Below are 22387 nucleotides of genomic sequence, written 5' to 3'. Positions count from 1 at the left end.
TATGAATGTGGAGTCTAAGTAGTTTAAGTTATGTTATATTAGCTGCATAATCTGGTTGTGTTTAACTGATGAGAAACCTCTTTTGAGTATGGCTTTGAAAACCACTTGAATCTGTGTTGTTTGTTAGCTAATTGGGTTCTTGATATAGGTGGGTTACAGTGTGGCCAGTGTGGTTGTTGATTTTGATTATATATATGTGCAGGCAAATGTTGACGAGGCGAGGTTACAGTGTGGCTTATGTTGTCTTTCAAGCACAAGCAGTGAAGCCAGCGACGTCGCCGTTGTTCATTCAGAACGAGATACTCAAGGCTCCTAGTCCTAAATCATTGGATCTTCCTGAAGGATCTCAACGCTCTGGGCAAAGCTTCTTCACTCTCCCTCTCAGACCAATCGTGATTTTGCATACTCCTCTCATAATCTCAGGTTAGTAATTCAAGTGATTGATGATATCACAAAATAATTAATAAAAAGGTGATTGAAATGGTATTCACCACGGTTGATTGCATAGCCTTTCTCTCTTGCTGCCATTAAAATGTTAGAAGCTTGGTGATTGCCTAAGAACTTGATCACTTCATGTAGATGTTAGTATGAATGGTAGCTAGATGTTCAACATTGTTGTTAGATGCCATTGGAATGTTAGAAGCTTGGTGATTGCGTATGAACTTGATCACTTCATGTTTTCAATGTCCCAAGTAGAGGTACGGTTACAGTGGGATTACCACCAGACTGGGTTGATGTATCTGAGGAGATTTCAGTTAACATTCAACGTGCAAGAACCAAAATGGCTGTGGGTGTGGATTCTTGGATCATTTGCAGCTTCCTTGGATCTCTGTTTTTTAAAGAGCTCTCTGTTTTTTAATTTGAAAGTTTTGTAGGTAAGTATTAATATTTTTTGTCCAAGGATCATTGAATTTGGTTTGTATCTTTGTTCACATTCAAGTTTTGGTCTATAGTTAATAATAAATTACATCTTTTGTAAAATGTTTAAGAATATTATATTATTATATCTTTATTCTAAGAACACCAAAATTAGTTCCCCTATTTTTTTTACCTATGATCTTAACAACTGATTTTACATTATTTTCACTATATATTTCATCTAAAAACACAAAAAAAGTTCTCCCATTAAGGATGTCCTTATTTCTTTCCTCCTTGGCATTTTCTACTTGTAGTTTTTCAATATTTTATTAAAAGATTCAAACATTTATCTACATTAATTCCACATTCACGTAGATAATCAACCAAACTAGCATGCATGCATTGGTCAGTGAAAGTCTACTATACAACAGTTGTCAACGATATAGATCATCCAACAAATACAATCACATGAAAGTCAACCCCAATTTTTTTTTTTCATTCACGTAGGCCATATGATCTATAATAATCGTTTAAGACCAAATAAAGGCTAATACGTATTCAGAACCGGCCACAAGTACAAGCGAGCCAAGTTGATGCTTGCGACCGGCAATGCATAGAATAAATTTTGGCCCATAAAATTTGTTGTTGTTCTGTGGTCCAATGGTAGTGCTCGATACGAGAGTCTTGTATGCTTACCATCGGGTTCGAGTCCTTCAAACAGCCAATTATAGCCTTCTAAAATGTAGCGCCGGCTCTGTACGTATTAACATGCATTGGTTGGATAAACGTGTGAACAATAAATAGAATTAGTTAAGAAAATCTACATTAGATAGCACAACCGTAAATATATTGCTTTGCTTTTTGTCAGTTACTCGCAAGATAGCCCCAAATCCTGTTAAACAAATACGACGTCGTGGTGAAGCAAATGGCGACAATCGTCTTTGCCACATCATCGCCGCTTATTACTACAGTTCGTATTCCCCGCCGTCGTTTCTCAGTTTTCTCCGCCGCGAATTCAAAACTCCCGGAAATTTCTCGCACTTACCACCACAGCTCCCTCGAAGTTATCGGCGGAGGAACCGATCGTTTCTTGCCGGCGTTAAAGGACTCACTCGTCAAACCGTACAATGCATGTCCTCTAACCGGGTTTAACCGCCACGTGGAGACAATCTACGCAGCTTTCTACCGCTCTGTTCCTTCCGGCAGACTCCGCCGTGAGTGTCTCCGCACTAAAGACGACGGCTCTGTTGCTTTAGATTGGGTCGCCGGCGATGATGGTTACCTTTCTCCTGAGTCTCCAATTCTCATTTTATTGGTAACACTCTCGAAATCGATTTTGATTAGCAAAGAGTAAGTGTGAATTGAGTGAAAAAATCAAAACTTTTTCTGAAAATTGTGCAGCCAGGTTTAACAGGAGGAAGCCAAGATTCGTATGTGAGACATATGTTGTTACGAGCTCGAAGTAACAAATGGCGTTGTGTTGTGTTTAATAGCCGTGGTTGTGGAGATAGTCCTGTTACTACTCCTCAGGTTTGATCTCTACATTCATAAAGTAGCTTCCTTTGATGACTGATGAGTCTCACTTAGTATTGGGAAGCTGGTAGATTGAAGTGTTATGATACTGATAAATGCAGTTCTACTCGGATTCGTTTTTAGGAGACATTTGTGAAGTGATTGCTCATGTTGGAGATAAATTCCCAAATGCTAATTTGTATGCTGCAGGATGGTCTCTTGGAGGCAACATTCTTGTTAACTATTTGGGTCAGGTTAGTTATAGTTAGCTTTAAACCCTTGAGTTTGGAATCCATGTATGTAAGTTATTATCATTTTTGTTGTTGTTGTGGTTGCAGGAATCTCATAACTGTCCTCTCACTGCTGCTGTTTCGTTGTGCAATCCTTTTGATTTGGTTATTGCAGATGAAGATTTTCATAAGGGTTTTAACAATGTTTATGACAAGGCCCTGTCAAGATCTCTTCGTAGAATATTTAGCAAGTAATTGTTTGTTTTGCCTTCACCATCTTTTCTTCTTGCCAGTTAGTTAGTTATTAGTTCATCTCTCTTTGCAGACACTCTCTTCTTTTTGAAGACATAGGAGGTGAATTTAACATTCCTTTGGCTGCAAATGCTGAGACACTTAGGGACTTCGCTGAAGGCGTAACTCGAGGTTAGTTTCGTCTACATCCACTTATTTTTTTGTCACTGATACTTTGATAAGATGAAGGCATACACAGCTACAAATCATTTGTTTTCTTTTTTCATGAAACAGTCTCATTCGGTTTCAAATCAGTGGATGAGTACTATTCCAAGTCGAGCAGCTCCAAAGTTATAAAACATGTCCGTATACCCTTGCTTTGCATTCAGGTAAATCCCCTGAACAATGAGTGTGATGAACACATAAGCTTAGAATCTGCTTTTTTCTTCATATGTTAATTTGTTTACATGATATGAATTGCAGGCAGCAAATGATCCGATCGCTCCAGAGAGAGGTATCCCTCGCGATGACATCAAGGTAAGAGATGAATGATCATTCATTTATTCACGTGAAAATGATATGAATGATTTTGGCTCTATCTAACAACTAAAGGTGTCAGGCAAACCCAAACTGCATGTTGATTGTAACACCAAGAGGAGGGCACTTGGGATGGGTGGCAGGTGAAGAAGCTCCAAATGGGGCTCCTTGGACTGACCCAGTGGTTATGCAGTTTCTGCAATTTGTAGAGAGTCGTGAAACCATTAGCGGCGAGAGATCTTTCGAGGATGTTCAGCAGATCCTAGTCTAATTCTGTTTCTCCATTTTTCACTTGGAGTGGTATGTTCACTTTTGTACACTGTTGTTGTGAACAATAATTATAAACATGAAAAGAATCTTAGTAGTACATTTTTTTTTTTTTAATTTAATCTTAAATTATATTCAAAAGAAAAACTACATTGTTACAAACCCGAGATTGTAACCAAACTTGGAAAGCCTCTTCGTAACGACGATCTCCCAAGCGACCAATAGCCAAGAGCTGATCTCGGATTTGTCTCTCCACCCAGCCAATCAAGGTTGCAGCAGACTTTGGTGCATCGCCTGAAGACTTTGGTGCATCGCCTGAATCACAATGAATTCACAATGAATTCTCCTGAATTCACAATGAATTCTTAATATGTACATGAAAAGAATAATTATAGGTGGTTGTGAACATATAAGATATCAAGTCTAACCACAACGACTTTGCATCTATATATACATTTTTTAAGTGCATTTTGGGTTCTATCCTTTTAGTTTTGCTTATTTACAAAATTAATCCCTAAAAGATTTCCAAAAATAACATTAATTCAGATTTTGTTTCCTAAATCTATATATACATTTTTTAAGTACATTTTGGGTTCTATCCTTTTAGTTTTGCTTATTTACAAAATTAATCCCTAAAAGATTTCCAAAAATAACATTAATTCAGATTTTGTTTCCTAAATCTATATATACATTTTTTAAGTACATTTTGGGTTCTACCCTTTTAGTTTTGCTTATTTACAAAATTAATCCCTAAAAGATTTCCAAAAATAACATTAATTCAGATTTTTGTTTCCTAAATAATTTACATTCTATAAAATAACATCAATCAATATAGAAACATAAAATATGATATATTTAATCACACTTCTATTGTGCTTTGAAGATATTCTATCTCCGAAACATGTACAAACAAACAACAAAATTTGATTCCCATTTTGTTTTCTAAAACCTGTGAGCTTTAATTCTTAACGTAAGAAAAAATTTGATTGATATTTATTTAAATATTATAATTAATAGATATAAACTTAATAAAATTTTAAAATATTAGGAAGATGTAAAATTAAAAATTTTAAAATACTATATAATGTGGTTATATAATAGATGATTTATAAAGAGGACATGTTGAAATTAATAAAACATTATTAAGTTTATGCTAACATGGGTTAAATCCTTATTTTATTATTTGTCAACACTACTAATATTAGAGTATTTGACATATAAAATCAAGTTGATTTAACTAAGAATGTGTAAAATAATTAAATCATTAGGATCAGTGTGACTTAATCACAGCGTATAAATTACTTATTATGCATTTGGATCCTTTATTTTTTGTTATAATAGATTGAAAATCAAAATATAATCTCAAACATTAAACAAAACAAACGAAATATAACAAAAAATGGTCATGAAGTGTATTACGGGTGAAAAAAAATTAATATAAATATTTAACCGCACAAAGACCAAAAATTTAGTTATTCCTCTATTTACAAAACATCTAATATTTAATAAATAAATACAACATAAAATAAAAATTATAATAAAAATTATATGTCCGCGGTGTACCGCGGGTTAAAATCTAGTTATGTACATTACTACTACATAGCATTTCAACACTGCACTTGGATTTTCTTCTATCAAGCTAACAACAGTTTAACCAAATACGAGAAACATGTGAGAGTGTGTTTTTTTTTTTTTCAGGCTATATCTTTGAGTGTTTTGGCTTGAGTAAAATTTGATTCAGGAGTGCACATATAGAATATATCATATATGTGTGTTGATTACTTGATTACAATTTACATGTAGTTCATTGGTTTACATGTTAAAAATCCAAAACGTGCTTAGCATTCGAGCTTGGGGATAGAATTTGGTTACTGGTCACTTTTTTGTTCATAGAAACTGAGCATTAAATGAAAAGTAGCCTCGCAGTTTTGGATTTCTTCCAGAGAAATTTATATTTCATACCATCTTGACTTTTTATATCTTCGTTTGGTAAATGTGTAAAAATGGCCAAATTTGAGAGACTGACTTCACGTCGATAAAGTTTTTAAAAGCTAATGCATCTTCTATGGCCAAATTTGAGCTTATGCAGTTCAAAATACACAAATTGCATCTTCTATGACTTTTCTTGGTCAACACTGCATAATGAATTGTTTTGCGATGTTAACGTTTTGTCTTCAAATAGTTAAATATCAGTTGAGAGTTGAGACACCATTTTACAACAAAAAAAAAAGAAAAAGCAGATATCATAAAAACGATTATTTCGATTGCAAAAAAAAAAATTTAAATGTAAATGGTACATCATCCAAAGTCCAAACTTTAATTTTCAGCTGCATCCAAAACATTTTGAATGCAACGTTTTTCTTATCTGAACCGACCTCTTTAATATAGTAAAACCTCTATAAATTAATAAAATCGGGACAATGAAATTTTATTCATTTATAGAGGTTTTTAATTTATCGATATTAATATTTTATTAATTTATGAAGAGATTTTCTCATTTTCATATTGAAAATTTTCTATTACAAAATAAGATACTTTCTTTATCATTCACATTTTTAAAGAATTTTCTTAATTTATAATCTTGGTTATCGTAAGGGGATGAATGTCAATTGTTTAATAGATTATCTAGGTAAAAATGAGAAATATTAGAAGTTTAGATTTTTGAAAAAATTGTTATTACTACCCTTTTATGGTACTGATGAAGTCGCAAAAGATATTGCGGTACCTTTAAAACCAATTACTAAAGAAGCAATTATCGCATCTATGACTATGACTTTTCACAATTATGGATGTGATTTGAAAATACAACAATGAAAAAATAGAAATGAGCTCCAACAAGAATGCAAATTCAAGAATAGACAAACAATAATAGATTCATATTTCACTAGATTTTCTTATATATATATATATATATATCAGTTTATATGATTATTAATTTATGATATTGATGGGACTATATTTTTACATAAGATATAAAAAAAAAATTATTATCTTATTATTTTATTGTGTCATTTTTTACACCGGTCCAACTCGGAATCAAAAGAATTTATTAATTTATAACGAATGTTAATTTAACGAGTATTAATTCATAAAAGTTCTACTGTAGATGAACAAATAAAATCTGGAGGAAAAACAAACAACTTCTACATGTAATTTTAATGGATCGGCCTGGTAATGTATACTAAAGTTAAGATAAGAGAGTGGGCAATGAAAAAGATCCTCCACCGACTTCTCTCTGTTCTCTCTCCTAAAGCGACCGTTCAAAACCGTCGGTTTTTCTTCACCGTTTCCGGCCGACGTCGGCTTCTCTGGCGTTGATCGGATCTTGTTTTCTTAATTTCTTCGTTTTGCTTCATTTGTATAAATCTAGATGATATTCTATGACAAATCGTGATCTCAAAATCCATGTCCTTTGCCTTCTCACTGTGTTGTTACTAAATCTGAGACCCTCAATCACCATCTTGTCTTCTCTCTCGACTTGGGTGTCGTTCCATAACATCCAGATTTCATCGCCCTGTTTGCAGACGGTGGTTTCGAGAATAGATGATGTTGCGGATTGTGATTGTTGCGTCCAAAATCATTCTCACAGTCTTGGCCTTCTTCTCTCTCTCTGTGGGAGCGTATTTCCGACCCGATCTTGGTTTCAACCCAAGGTTTATGGTGTCGGCTTCTTTCCGTCTTCAAATGGTGTATGTCGTTTCTCCATCGAAACGTTCCATTTTTATTACAATAGAGTTTGTGTTCTTCGGATGTTTCTTTCTGATTCGAGAATTGGGAGTGAATTTTGGATCTAGGATCCTGGAATACTCTTTTGTTGCTCTGTTGTTTATCTGTTGAATCTACAGAAACAACAATTTTTTAATAATCAGATTGTGTTCTCTAAAGACATAAGAAGCAATACGTTCTGATTTATATTGATTGTTTTAGATGGTTAAAGAATGGGTCAGCGAGATATACAATAAAATCTATGGACATGATTGACTCTCATGTCGTTTGTGTGACTGAAGGAAAGACAGTCACGTGGGTGAACAAGTTAAGACATGAACATGGCCATAACTCTCTTGGTATGACATTTGATGGAGAAGAAGATGAAGGATTAGTCTTGTTGTTCCATTCAACTGTCAATGCGCTTCAATATAGGCCAAACCCACCGTTCCAATTCGACCTTATTTGGCTAGACAGACTTTCAAGTAGTCTTTGGAGACACTGGAAACGTAATCTGGTATGGAAACAACCATGGATGAGAAGACATTGGATCTTTACAGATCATAGTGAAACTTTGCCGGAATTATCAAGTATATCGATCTCACGAAGGCGACAAAATTTAGAATCATTTCCAACAACATTAGATCTGTTTTTTATAGTTAAAGTAATAACAATGACATTTTGGAGTTTCAGCAGTAAGCTGATAGTCTTTAAAAAGCGTGTTAAGGGAGGACTTAACAGATTTTATATATTGCCTGTAAAACTAATTAACTGCAGGGTCACTTCCACTCATTCACTAAAATTGTATCAATTTCATGTATTTGCGTATACCAGTTGTATTGGATTGCTTATGTATTTTGTAAACACCTTTTGATATCAATATATTTGATTTATTAAAAAAAAGAGAGTGGACAATGAAAAGGGACTGCTTGCCACTTGCCAGGGTTAAAAATATAAATCGTATAAATCAAAGGGTCTATATTAAGTAAATTAATCAAAAACATAAATTTCAAATTAGTTTAAATTTCCGCGATCACATAAATATATTGCTTTGCTTTTTGTCAGTTACGCGCAAGATAGCCCAAATCCTGTTACACAAATACGACGTCGTGGTGAAGCAAATGGCGAGAATCGTCTTTGCCACATCATCGCCGCCGATTACTACAGTTCGTGTTCTCCGCCGTCGTTTCTCAGTTTTCGTCGCCGCGAATTCAAAACTCCCGGAAATTTCTCGCACTTACCACCACAGCTCCCTCGAAGTTATCGGCGGAGGAACCGATCGTTTCTTGCCGGCGTTAAAGGATTCACTCGTCAAACCATACAATGCGTTTCCTCTAACCGGGTTTAACCGCCACGTGGAGACAATCTACGCAGCTTTCTACCGCTCTGTTCCTTCCGTCAGACTCCCCCGTGAGTGTCTCCGTACTAAAGACGACGGCTCTGTTGCTTTAGATTGGGTCGCCGGCGATGATGGTTACCTTTCTCCTGAATCTCCGATCCTAATTTTGTTGGTAACACACTCAAATAGCACTAGAATTGAGTTGATTAACGAAACTAAAGTGTGTAATTTGAGTGAAAAAATCAAAACTTTATTAAATGTGTAGCCAGGTTTAACAGGAGGAAGCCAAGATTCGTATGTTAGACATATGTTGTTACGAGCTCGAAGTAAAAAATGGCGTTGTGTTGTGTTTAATAGCCGTGGTTGTGGAGATAGTCCTGTTACTACTCCTCAGGTTTGATCTCTAGATTCATAAATTAGCTTCCTTTGATGACTGATGAGTCCCAGTTAGCTTCATTTTTGTTAGTATTGGGAAGTTGGTAGACTGAAGTGTTATGATACTGATAAATGCAGTTCTACTCGGCTTCGTTTTTAGGAGACATTGGTGAAGTGATTGCTCATGTTCGAGATAAATTCCCAAAAGCTAATTTGTATGCTGCTGGATGGTCTCTTGGAGGCAACATTCTTGTTAACTATTTGGGTCAGGTTAGTTATAGTTAGCTTTAAACCCATGAGTTTGGAATTCATGTATGTAAGTTCTTATCATTTTTGTTGTTGTTGTTGTTATTGTTGCAGGAATCTCATAACTGTCCTCTCTCTGCTGCTGTTTCGTTGTGCAATCCTTTTGATTTGGTTATAGCAGATGAAGATTTCCATAAGGGTTTTAACAATGTTTATGATAAGGCCCTGACGAGATCTCTTCGTAGAATATTTAGCAAGTAATTGTTCGTTTGCCTTGGCCATCTTTTCTTCTTGTCAGTTTAGTCATTGTCACATTATTAACTCATTGCTATGCAGACATTCTCTTCTTTTTGAAGACATAGGAGGTGAATTTAACATCCCCTTAGCTGCAAATGCTGAGACTGTTAGGGATTTCGATGAAGGCGTAACCCGAGGTTAGTTTCATGTACATCCACTTATGTCTTTTCCTTGATAGTTTTATAAGATGAAGGCATACAGAGCTACAGATAATTTGTTTACTTTTTTCATGAAACAGTCTCATTCGGTTTCAAATCAGTGGATGAGTACTATTCCAAGTCGAGCAGCTCCAAAGTTATAAAACATGTCCGTATACCCTTGCTTTGCATTCAGGTAAATCCCCTGAACAATGAGTGTGATGAACATATAAGCTTAGAATCTGCTTTTTTCTTCATATGTTCATTTGTTTATATGATATGAAATGCAGGCAGCAAATGATCCGATCGCTCCTGAGAGAGGTATCCCTCGCGATGACATCAAGGTAAGAGATGAATGAACATTCATTCATTCACGTTAAAATGATATGAATGATTTTGGCTCCATCTAACAACTAAAGGTGTCAGGCAAACCCAAACTGCATGTTGATTGTAACACCAAGAGGAGGGCACTTGGGATGGGTGGCAGGTGAAGAAGCTCCAAATGGGGCTCCTTGGACTGACCCAGTGGTTATGCAGTTTCTGCAATTTGTAGAGAGTCGTGAAACCATTAGCGGCGAGAGATCTTTCGAGGATGTTCAGCAGATCCAAGTCTAATTCTGTTTCTCCATTTTTCACGTGGAGTGGTACGCTTCACTTGTACACTGTTGTTGTGAACAATAATTATAAACATGAAAAAAATTCATAGTAGTACATTTCTCCTGAATCACAATGAATTCGCATTATGGACATGAAAAGAATAATTATAGGTGGTTATGAACATATAAAGATATCAAGTCTAACCACAACGACTTTGCATTATGTACATTTCTACAGTACTACATAGCACTTACACCTCTGCACTTGGATTTTCTTCTATCAAACTAACATTTTAACCAAATACGAGAAACATGTGACTATGTGAGAGTATGGTTTTTTTTTTTGTTTTTAGGCTAAATCTTTGTGTGTTTTTGCTTAAGCAAAATTTGATTCAGCAGTGCACATATAGAATAGATCATATGTGTGTGTTGATTACTTGATTACATGATGTAGTTCATTGGTTTACAGCTCCGAGAGTCCCAGGGGGCAAAAAAAATCCAAAACGTGCTTAGCTTTCGAGCTTGGAGATAGAATTTGGTTACTGGTCACTTTTTTGTTCATAGAAACTGAGCATTAAATGAAAAGTAGCCTCGCAGTTTTGGAATTTTTCGAGAGAAAACAAAATAATGTATTATGAAAAAATTAATATACCAACATATTTTTGGTTAATTCAGCTTTAGCTTCATTATTGTTCATGTGGGAAATTATTTATTAATTCCGTTGCAATAATAAGAAAAATTTAAAAAGAAGTGGAACAACACATGGTATCAACTATCACGAGTCCTTATTCTTTTTTGGACTTCTTTTTTTTTTCGTGGGTCTAGCTTCCAGCAGCAAATGACATCAAATCTTCTTTGTCATATATTTCCATTTTTTTCATCATATGAAATATTACATAAACAGAACTACAATTCCTTTCCAAGGTTAGGACCCGTGTTAGAACATGGGTTGAAATTCTTTTTATTTCTATTGTAATTTTTATATAAAATAAAATTTATGTGATTGTTTTTAAAAGTTGTTGTGAATAAAACATTATGCAATAAAATCATATGCTAAATATGAGTATTATATTTTTAAATTTGTGTGGCTTGAATTAAGTCTTGTGTATTACACAGGGAAAGCTGCATGCGTTACTGATTGATAAAAATGAACAATATTTTGTTGGTTTTCAAGATTTCTGTAATTGGTGTGTTGAAAATATGATGTTTATATCGAGGCAATATGTTTGGAATCTTCTGCTTGGATGCCGACCTTTATTAGTTTAATGCATTGAGTTAATGCATAAACATTTGCAATCAACATTCAAATAAAAACATGTCTTTTTAAAATAAAACAAAAACATAAAACCATAAAATAACGACTGAAACCATAAAATAACAACTGTTATTTAGAAATATGTCTTAAGTAAAATTAAAACTAATATTTAAGTTCATGTCTTTTGATCCCAAAGAAAAAAATACTAAAAACATGTCTTCGTGCAAAAGCAAATAACATTAAATAGAACAGAGTAATCAAACGGGGATTCGATGCTTGTCAAAAGAGTCCTCAGCAGCAGGATGAATAAAGGATCCGAGTGTGTCACTATAGACAATAAAAAGTTATAATCAGTTCTATTCAAGTTATAATCAGTTCTATTCATCAATTAGATACTTAAATTGATAAGTTATATTTCTTATTCACCTCAAGTCCATAATGAAACGAATGTCGGTATCATTCCAATCCTGAATCCTTGACTCTCCATGTTCAATGAAATTGTACCTAAACGTTATTCGAAATTCAAATATAACTTTATATATGTGCACATGCTATTTTTTTTTAAAAAAAACTGAAAACGATCGATAGAATTTAACTTACATGTACATGTACTCTGTAAATTCTGCACCCTTTGGATCCTCAATTATGTCCGAACATCCATCACCGTTGGTTAGGAGAACATTATCATCTAACGTTACCAATTATAGTTAAACGAATATAAATCGTTAATAATTTCTCAATCACAATTAACAACTTTAAGTTTAAACGGACAATATATTCACAAATGTCATTACCTCCACATTTGATTCCTTTCCACATTTTGAACAGACAAATCCTCTTCCCGTTACCCACCTTGAACCGTTTGAACATGTGATTTGCATAACATCCTGTTGCAAAGCAGTCAAGTACATATCCCCTAGGACAAAAATAAAAGGTGATTCAACGCATTATGCCAAGTAAATATAAATTTTTAAAATGATCTTGCATCCAATTTCCAAAGATTCTTCTATATTAAAGTTACTCGTGCATGCAATGATATTTTTACTTACTCAATTGACATGATTCTGAACCTAATGTAGCGGTCCATCAGACTCCAACGATCACCAATGTCTTCTTGTTTAAAACTCTTGATTTCCCCCATATTAGTGATGCATCCGATCAAATTAACTGCATAATAAATCACAAAAATGTATTATAAGAAGCATAATTTTAAAGTTAACTTAAACAATACATTCTAAACTAAAACTTACAGTAAGGCCAACGTCCATGAAATTCATTATCATAAATACGTTTAAAACCAAAGTTAGTAAACGGTTTGCAAATTATAGGGTCGCTTGCAAGACGTATGATAGTCTTGTCCGTGAAAAGAATCCGATAACCAAGATTAGTTTTGTGGATCTGCTCTTTATCCTCCTCGACTTCGAACCACTCTATAACATAACTCTGATTCTCGGTCATTACAAAAGACGGAAGCCCATTGAGTGCTGCCGGAATCGTAGCATGTCCAAAAGATCCCTAATTCACAGTGTAAGTGTAGTTAAAATTTTGAATACATCATGATTTTATGCCAATCCGTTTTGACAACACATATAATCTTTGGACATGTAACTATTATAAGATTTTTAAAAAAATAGAAAACAATACCTCTTCGTCGACCAAGATTAGTTCTTTCGAAACATCATTGGAACAATTTTTAACTTTCCACGAACGAAACACCTTGGCACAAATCATCCACTGCATGGTCGAAGGATTCAACTTCTTAAGAAACACAAAATTTGCCATTTTTTAAAAAAAATTGAAGAGAGATGGCAAATAGATAATTTTGTGAAAAGGGTAAAAGATGAGGAAGTTGTAAAGATAATATTTCAGTTTTATGTTATATATTTCGTCTTTAAAAATTTTAGGGTGTGTTTAAAGGGTGCATTGAAAGTTTCGACTCGAATCGTTGTTTCCAGTCACATCTATTAAGTAAAGCATTGAAAATACATAAAAATAGATACATCGAATGTAGAATTAAAGTTCTATTAAGAATATTAGTTAGGTGATTTCGCAAATATAAATATAAAACGAAGACATAACATAAAACCATAAACTAATCTTGAAAGATTAATAATTTTATGTAATATAAACCGTTCATACGGTTTTACATTTTTGAATCTCAAAATATGGATAGTTGAATATAATCATGGTGATAATGACAACGCACATAACAATGCCATCTTCAATTTCAATTGAACATTAAGATAAATTACATTATTAATATAATAAGTAAACAGTATTTTTTTTTTTTTTTGTATACAAATCTCACTCTTCTCATTCAATATCAAAATAAAGTTGATGTTGGACGTAAATAAAGCTTTCAACATATCAAATCTAAAAATCAAAATAAATATCTTTTGATCAGAAACTTAAATCTGATATAATGACACATATCCAAATCTATAGAGCACGAAAGGACACCTATGAAAGATGATAAAGATATAAAGTAATGATGTTGGATAGAATTATGAATTTATGTGTAGTAAGCATTGTAGTTCCAAGAAGTGTACTCATATCTAAATTAACTATAATAATTCAAAACCAAAATTCATAAATAAAAGAAGAAACCAAAAAAACTTAAAATCATAAAGTAAAACCATAAACTAATCTTCAGAACCTTCAAAGTGAGTTTGCATATTCAAAACTTCAAGACATGGATAGTTGAATAGAATCTGTGTACAGGTGCATGCGGTAGTAATCATTGTACGACCTGAAAACATAACATAACATTAGTATTTACTCTCACAAAGTTACCATAATAGTTTAATTTTTCACTCACCTTCAACATTATTAATTTGACCGAATCTGACTATGCATATGATGATGCCTTCATCAATTTGACGGAGTCTATCGTAAAAATACTCCAAATACCCTCTTCTCAGATGACATCTCAAACGTATACCACTTTAATAGGAACAGGAAATTAGTAAAAAATAATAAGAATATGAAAGACTAAAATATTGTTTGTATAAATAATTAAGAAATCTTACTCTTCGTTTTCAAGTTCAAAAAAAAGGCCGGTGTGCACGTTGTTAGCAAAAATGTATTCAGATTTTTCCACACGCACAAGACGTCCAATTAAATCTAAATGAGAATAATTACTAACTAATCACTTTGAAATATTGAATTAAAAATATGTAAGACAACTAAAATAATTGATACACTACTTACCAATACACATATTCGGATTTATAGAGCCAGAAAGGACATCTATGAAAGTTACGAATGAAAAATAATCTTTTTCATTCAAAGAGGGTATCAGCTGCGCTGAAGTCATGCCACTTGAGAGTATTTTGAATTGATGGGTAGTAGGCCTAAAAGTTCCAACAACGGGTGTTATATCAAAATTAGATAAGATCAACCAATTCCCTTCGTTAAAAAACGGTTTGAAGCGTTGGACCAAACTCCTTTCAAAAGATCCATGTATCTTTGAACCCTAGAGTGAAAAACATATCAAATATTATTATCATGCTTATCATTCAGAATAGATGTTTGTATTATTACCTGCTCATCCGATAGCACAAACTCGATAACGTCATTCAACGCAGCACTGCAAACAAATCTTCTGATAATCTTTACCTTGATCCTTCTTTGGATGAGTAAAGGATGCAAGTCGGCAATATAAACACAGGAATTAGGATCAATGGTCATGTTTCCCCGTGTCAAAAGAAATTATAATGCACTCAAAGGATCTAATGAACACATATATATTTATACAAACTCAACATACATATAAAATATACGGGGTTTATCTTTAGAAACATTTTAAGAATTAAAATATTATCTTGTGAGATAACGATTGATTATATTGTATTTTATCCAATTTTAGTTTAAGAACATTATAGTAACATATATCAATGCAATATTTAAATAAAGTATGAAGTGTGAAAAATATTTTTTTTTTTTAGATTTGCTGTTTGAGAATCATATCTTTTTATATATATTTTTAGCATATATTTGTTTAGTTAAGTCCGTTTACCTAAATTCGTTTAAAATTATATTTCTAAATTTAATTTCGTGATTTTATTATTTTCCATTTCGCAAAAAAACTCAATATCTTGTAATATAAACACGTTTAGGAAATTATACCAGGTTCGTTAGATCTATTATAAAGATATATGGTAATTGATTTCTGATAAGAGAAAATATTTAACTCGAATTTTGAAAATGTGTAAACTGAAATTACAATGATTGTTAACCACTAAATGGAATACAAAGTTTATCCCAATGAATTTCAGGCACAATACATCTTTTACATCTTTCTCAAGAATATCCTNCTCTTACACTCTTCAATCAAATCGATGCGCCCTTCCAAAATATCATTCATTAGCGTCAGTTGAGCATCGACGGTTTCAAGTTGACAGGTGAGTTCGGTCGATTCTTCTTTCTTCTTCATGTGCTCTTTCACCATATCGATAATCGCGGTGAATCGTTTCGACGTTTCCTTCTGTGACCCATCTCTAGATTTCTGAAACGCCTTCTTAACGATGTCGATTGCTTCGTCCTCCCAATGATAATTGGACATGGGTTCTTTGCGTTTTCTAGAACTTTCCCCTTCCATCGCAAAATCCGAACCTATAAAATTTAAAAATAGATTTGGTTTGCAAGTTAAAATCTGAATCAACGAAAAACTTAAAAAATCTCTGATAACTTACCTGAAAGTTACGGATGATAATAGGTGGTTAAAGAAGCTTAGAGGACGTTTTTGGTTAAGAAGAGACAACGAAAGGTCTGGAAGTTACAATATAGGAGAGACGAAAGTGCTTAAATATATGTCTAAAGAGTCACGAAGCCTATGCATGTTGGCGTCTCATGAGATTAGGCCCATTTAAGTTTATTAACACATATTGTTTGTGCGTTTTTAATTACGTAAAGAAAAATTCAAACCTTATGAAGTCATATACATTAATATATCACTGGAATTTATTTTTAAAATACTATATAACATAACAGATAATTTTATAAATTTAAATAATATAAAATATAAAAATATGAGCATTCTTGTCCATAGTAACAATAATCCAGTATTGAAATTTGAAGATTCAAAAGTAAAGGTAAATAATTTAAAACATAGAGACGTAGACATAATTAAAAAAAACACATGTTGATGTCTTTTTTGGCTTTGTTCTTGGTGCGAGATGACTTCCAGGTATTCTTACAACAATTCAATCATTTTTTTGTGCGTGCTCTCTTCCTGGTGTTCCTATAACACAAATCATAAATTAAAAATATATCTTCGGAACATTAATATAAGAAACTAACAATAAAGTGTAACATACGATCGTCTAAATATTTCAACTTCTGGAATCTCTGGGTTAAGTCTAACTTGAGTACATATAATGTTTGATACAGACCTCCTTCCTACAACACATTTAATTTAGAATTCTGATTAGTTATGTATTATCAAATATAATTTAAAACATTCTAAACGAATGAATAGAGTATGTACCTTGGAAGACATCAATTACACCCCATCGAATAACACATATAAGGCTTTCACCTATAGAATCTTTGTAAGTCTTATAGAAATCGTCAGCCGTTATTCCGGTTAACTCACACCGCAAAAGCATACCACTAAATAAAAATATTTAAAATATCAAACGTTAATATATTTAAGGAGTGTCCATTGGATAATATGTTTAAAACCAAATACCTGGAGTCACTAAGGTCAAAGGAAATTCTATGGTACATAGAGTACTCTAGTGTTTCGTTCCCTTTTGGAGAAGAAACTTGCTTCTTATACTCTTCTTCTTTAGTCTCAGTATCTCCACTTGTTTCAGAATCATATTCGTCGTCTTCAGTATCATCTGTGTCATCCTCATAATCGCCTTTACTATCTTCTTTGTCTACATACAAAATTTCATAAAAGCCTTCATCTTCTTTACCTTCCTCTTCTTCACAATAATCCTCATCAGAACAATTTCCGTCATCGTATTCATTTTCGGATACATCAGAGTCGTCATCATCCGAGTCAGTGTCATCTAAATCATCCACATCGTTTGCAAAAGTATCTCGGCAGCACATCTTTAGCAACTTACGAATATGATCACTTTGTGATCTAAGCTCATACTTTTTGCCATCATTCGGACCCATCGAGTCTTTTTTATCATTCCAAGTATCCATTTTACCAACATTGGTAACTTCTCCAATGACATCTTAAAATATAAGACGCAAACTCATATCAAAATAATATATAATATATAAAGATACCAATTATGAAAGTTTCTAAAGTAGATAAATAAAATAACTCACCGATCAAGTAATCATCACAATAAGAACCATTTAATATTCGATTATAATCGATGAATTCAAAATATTCTTCACCTCCAACAATCGAAGTCTTACTAATCTTGGTCTTATACAAAATAATAATCTTGTATCGATGCGTGGTAGCTCTGCATGACCCATATTGATCGACAACTTTAAAATTTTCAAGCTCAATCCAATCGCCAAGATGAAATTTGGACACAAATCTGTCATAAACATCACCACGAAAACTACACTGGATCTTTATACCCTATTTAAATAAAACAAATATAATTAAATTTCTATCAAAATTTGGAAAACCTGATTACCTAACAATTTAAACAATTAGCAAACCTGATTATCACTTAGGACCATCTCTAGGGTTGAACCAAGACGAAGAGATTTTTCTTCCCATAAACACAAAATCCTAACACGAATTTTCCATTCGTATTTTGAAGGATTCAAACGTGAAACACGATCAGTCGGACAATTCGTAGCCATAATTTAACCTGCACTAAACTAAATCAATTATTATATACAAATTATGATTTTGAAACATAACTAAAGAATTATGTGTCGAAAGTTTTAAAGAACCTTGGAATATTCAAGAGTTTTGGATATTGTACTTAAGATCTGTCAAACGTCTCTGTATATATATAACCTTAGAAATTAGTATATTTTCCTAAATACTAAAATAAAATATTATGAGATTCGTGTATTTATAATTAATAATAGATATATACAAAAATATCACATATATATCTATTATAAATTTTTATTTACTTATTTAGACAATATTTACTTGCATCATAATCTCTATATTATGTAAAATCTAATTAATATATTTCATTTCCAAAATATAATTATTTTCATGTTTATCACTTTAAGTTTTCAATAATTATTATCATTCAGATAATGATCCGTATGAAAAAAATATATATAACATATTATAAAGATATATATGTCATTCATCTGATTATATAAATGGCATGCATCTGTCATTCATGAAAGGTACTCTGTCAAAAGTATCTTTAAAAGACATATTTGAACATAAATTAAAAATCCCATAAGAGTTATTCGCATAATATGCGAAAATATAGGTCCAATATTAAAACAACAAACAGCTTAAGTTAATTCAATAGTAAGTAAACGAAAGTTTTTTACGAAATTTAGGAATAGGCGAACAAATCTTAACATTAGATCGAATCATTAGAATCACTCTCATCTTCTTCTGAGCCGTTGTAATCTTCATCGTCTGATGATTCATGGAAACAAAGACTGCGAAAGATAAAGGAACATAATAACTAAAACATCTTATAATAAAGATTCCATATTAATAATCTGTCATAGTATAGGAAATTTAAGAACTTACAGTGCAGGATCTGTAGTGAATGCTCTTGCTTCGTTGCCAAGTAAAAATTTAGAACATCTTATTTGAGACATTAGACAACGCCGACCTTTTACAAAAATAAGTAAGTTCCAAATCTTTAATTTGATATATTGGCTTATCTAAAACAAATGCTTATATATTGCTTAATACCTCCAAAGACAGAGATTCTCCAAAACGTAAGCAGACACAATATTGGTTCACTGGCATAGGAAGGACTTGCAACATGTTGTTCCCATTTTTCACGAAATTCCGAACATGTATCACCGACGGCAATACATTCAACCTGTTCGTTACTTTGCATTTAAAAAAACAACAATTGACAACTTCAGTCTTAATAATTATGTACTATTTTCATTGGCAAAAATAAATCAAATGAGGTAGTACTTGTTTTTAAAATTTTAAAACTATAAACTTACTTGATGTCAATTACAGTAAAGGGAAGAACCTCTTTCAGACCATTGAATCCAACTTCATTTTCTAGGAAAACAATTTTACGACCTTGCCTTACCCTTACCACCGTTCCACAAAAATCTGAAAAAATCAGAAAACTATGAATCTAAGGAAATAATGTTTTATAAAAACAGTAAGTTAAACAGTATATTTAAATTAATTTACCAACACAACAATTACTCTCATCTTCTGCAGCATTTTCCACTGTTAGTGCATCTATTAGATGAAAAAAATTGTCTCCACATCTAGGTGGGATCGGAGTGATGCGAGTTTGGCGAGTGATCAATATTTCAAAAGAATTGTTACAATTCCTGTAAATATTCTGATTTTCAACAACTTGGAACTTGTAAAGAAGAAACCATCGTCCTTCTTGCAACACGTCTATGTACTCAGCAAAGTAAAGCTGACTTCTGAATTTAGCTTCAATTCTTTTTCCCTAAATTATATGAAAAAACTAATTTCAGATTTAAACTTTAAGGAGATGATGGATATAAATGGATTGTTACCTTCTCATCAACCAAGATCAAACAAATGTAGGTAGGCTGCATTATAATGATTTCGGGTATCCACAGCCTCAGTACTTTAACAGCAACACTCAACCTATCTGTTGATGGATTCAAATCTTCTATGTATGCAACCATCTCCTTGTTTGGTACTTGGTTATTTTTTAGAAAGAAGAAAGGTGAGAGGTTACACGTTAGAAAGAAGAAAGGAGAATAGGAAGAGTGATTGGAAGTTACGTAAAACAATTATGTCAATTTGGTAATGTCAGTTCGAAATTGTTTTAACCAATGCGAAGACTTTGAAAATAACAAAAAACTTTTTTATTTGGACTTGCATCCATACATGCATTCGTTCATATTCTCGGTTTGAATTTTGCTGTTGCTTGAATTAAAGTTGTTACTAATCGCATATACCATAATTTTTTCAATGATCTCAATTTCTATTGAAATAAAAATATGAGAAATATGACGATAACAGCTTTATATTGTCTTCCATATAATAGCTTTATGACGATAAGTATTTTATATGTATTGAGAAGACTGTATATCATACAAAACTCATTAAAGTGAAATAATTTCAAAAAGATGAAAGATAAATATAATAAATTTAAGACTACTGTTACATTTAAAGAAATTTCAAATTAATTTAACGAAACAAATATTATAGGAATATTGTATGGCGATTGAAATTGTCTTCTCCTTGATTTTCTCTTCCATATCATATCTCTAGGACACCAAACAAATGGTTTTGGAATTTCAGAATAAGTAATTCCTTTGGCTTGAGCAACTTGTGTATTGAATATAATCCATTCCGAGAATTTAGCTGTCGTAGCCATCGGACGATTCATACCATTATCCTCAGGACCATCTTCATTGTAGCATTCCCTAGGTGATACCTGTTCAATATTTTAGTTAAAAGTAAATCAAAATTATCAAATAAAACATGTTTATATAACGTTTTAAAAATAGTTAAAACATGGTAGAATTTAAGTTACACATAAAATTACATAACACGATTTTAAAAAAACGAAATACCCGTAAATCGAATCCATGGATATCTACGATCATAATAGTCCTGAAACATGGCAATCCAAGTTTAGACAAAACTACTATTTATTATTATAAACTATAAATAATTTTTAAAAGGAAAATACAATCATGATAAGAATTATAATTATAAGAAATTATACCTGATATTATTAAGTATCAAAGTCTCCTCCACAATACCTAAATCAAAAAATTATTATTATTATATTATTATATATGAAACAACCATACAAACAGGTAAATACAATTACTCTGTAGATCTGTAGTGAAACTAATATATAGTAAAATATAGTAATATATAATCTCTGGCTCGCAACCAATATAATTTTGAGATCATGACAAAAGAAACTAATGTAAATCATCATTCAAAATAGTAAAATGTTATACCCCTTTTTAAAGGTGAACCAACAATAACCGAAGCTTGGTGAGATTCGAATGTTGGTTCCCAAGAAAACACTACACGAACAGGAAAACACATTAAATTAGGTGAATAATACAAAACAGTAAGATTTGAAATTTTACTTTCCAAGTAACAGCTACACGAACATGAAAATAAAAGTGAATCATAAGAAACAGCAAAATCTGAATACAATTATTATATATGAAACAACCATAGAATCAGGTAAATACAATTAATCTGTAGATCCGTAGATTATTCATAAACACATTATAGGAACACCAATATAAATTTGAGATCATGACAAAAGAAACTAATGTAAATCATCATTCAAAATAGTAAAATATTATACCCTTTTTTAAAGGTGAACCAACAATAACCGAAGCTTGGTGAGTTTCGAATCTTGGTTCCCAAGAAACCACTACAAAATCAGAAAAACACATTAAATTAGGTGAATAATACAAAACAGTAAGATTTGAAATTTTGCTTTCCAAGAAACAGCTACACGAACAGGAAAATAAAAGTGAATCATAAGAAACAACAAAATCAGAATACAAATTAGAAATTGAGAATATGAACGAATCTATAAAACTCAACCAAAAAAAAACGATTTTATACCTTGATTAGAAGATGAACCAACAACAACCAAAGCTTTATGATTTGTGGATCTTGCTTTCCAAGAAACCACTATACGAACAGGAAAATAAAAGGGATCAGTCGATGTATCATT

General features: G+C 32.4%; 3 protein-coding genes and 1 long non-coding RNA gene across 4 annotated transcripts; 3 read left to right on the top strand and 1 right to left on the bottom strand.

Annotated features, from left to right (window-relative positions):
- On the top strand, nt 14-971 carry LOC104711627. The gene is made up of 2 exons (XR_002033163.1): nt 14-423; nt 697-971. It is a non-coding gene; the product is annotated as an uncharacterized LOC104711627 (long non-coding RNA).
- LOC104711625 (embryogenesis-associated protein EMB8-like) lies at nt 1698-3744 on the top strand. The gene is made up of 8 exons (XM_010428322.2): nt 1698-2173; nt 2260-2388; nt 2493-2624; nt 2709-2851; nt 2926-3023; nt 3126-3220; nt 3315-3368; nt 3451-3744. Exons 1-8 carry the CDS (start codon nt 1784-1786, stop codon nt 3637-3639), a joined length of 1230 nt encoding a protein of 409 aa, XP_010426624.1. The 5' UTR covers nt 1698-1783; the 3' UTR covers nt 3640-3744.
- LOC104711624 (embryogenesis-associated protein EMB8) lies at nt 8384-10481 on the top strand. Its single transcript, XM_010428321.2, has 8 exons — nt 8384-8851; nt 8945-9073; nt 9193-9324; nt 9415-9557; nt 9637-9734; nt 9836-9930; nt 10025-10078; nt 10161-10481. The coding sequence occupies exons 1-8, from the start codon at nt 8462-8464 to the stop codon at nt 10347-10349; spliced, it is 1230 nt and encodes a 409-aa protein (XP_010426623.1). The 5' UTR covers nt 8384-8461; the 3' UTR covers nt 10350-10481.
- On the bottom strand, nt 11843-13367 carry LOC104715538. The gene is made up of 7 exons (XM_010432933.1): nt 13230-13367; nt 12836-13100; nt 12635-12752; nt 12380-12501; nt 12186-12273; nt 12012-12089; nt 11843-11912 (listed from the first exon to the last, which is right to left on the bottom strand). The coding sequence occupies exons 1-7, from the start codon at nt 13365-13367 to the stop codon at nt 11843-11845; spliced, it is 879 nt and encodes a 292-aa protein (XP_010431235.1).

The sequence above is a fragment of the Camelina sativa genome, chromosome 9 (genome assembly GCF_000633955.1).
Source record: "Camelina sativa cultivar DH55 chromosome 9, Cs, whole genome shotgun sequence".
Lineage (NCBI taxonomy): Eukaryota > Viridiplantae > Streptophyta > Magnoliopsida > Brassicales > Brassicaceae > Camelina > Camelina sativa.
This window is presented reverse-complemented; position numbering and strand designations above follow the sequence as displayed.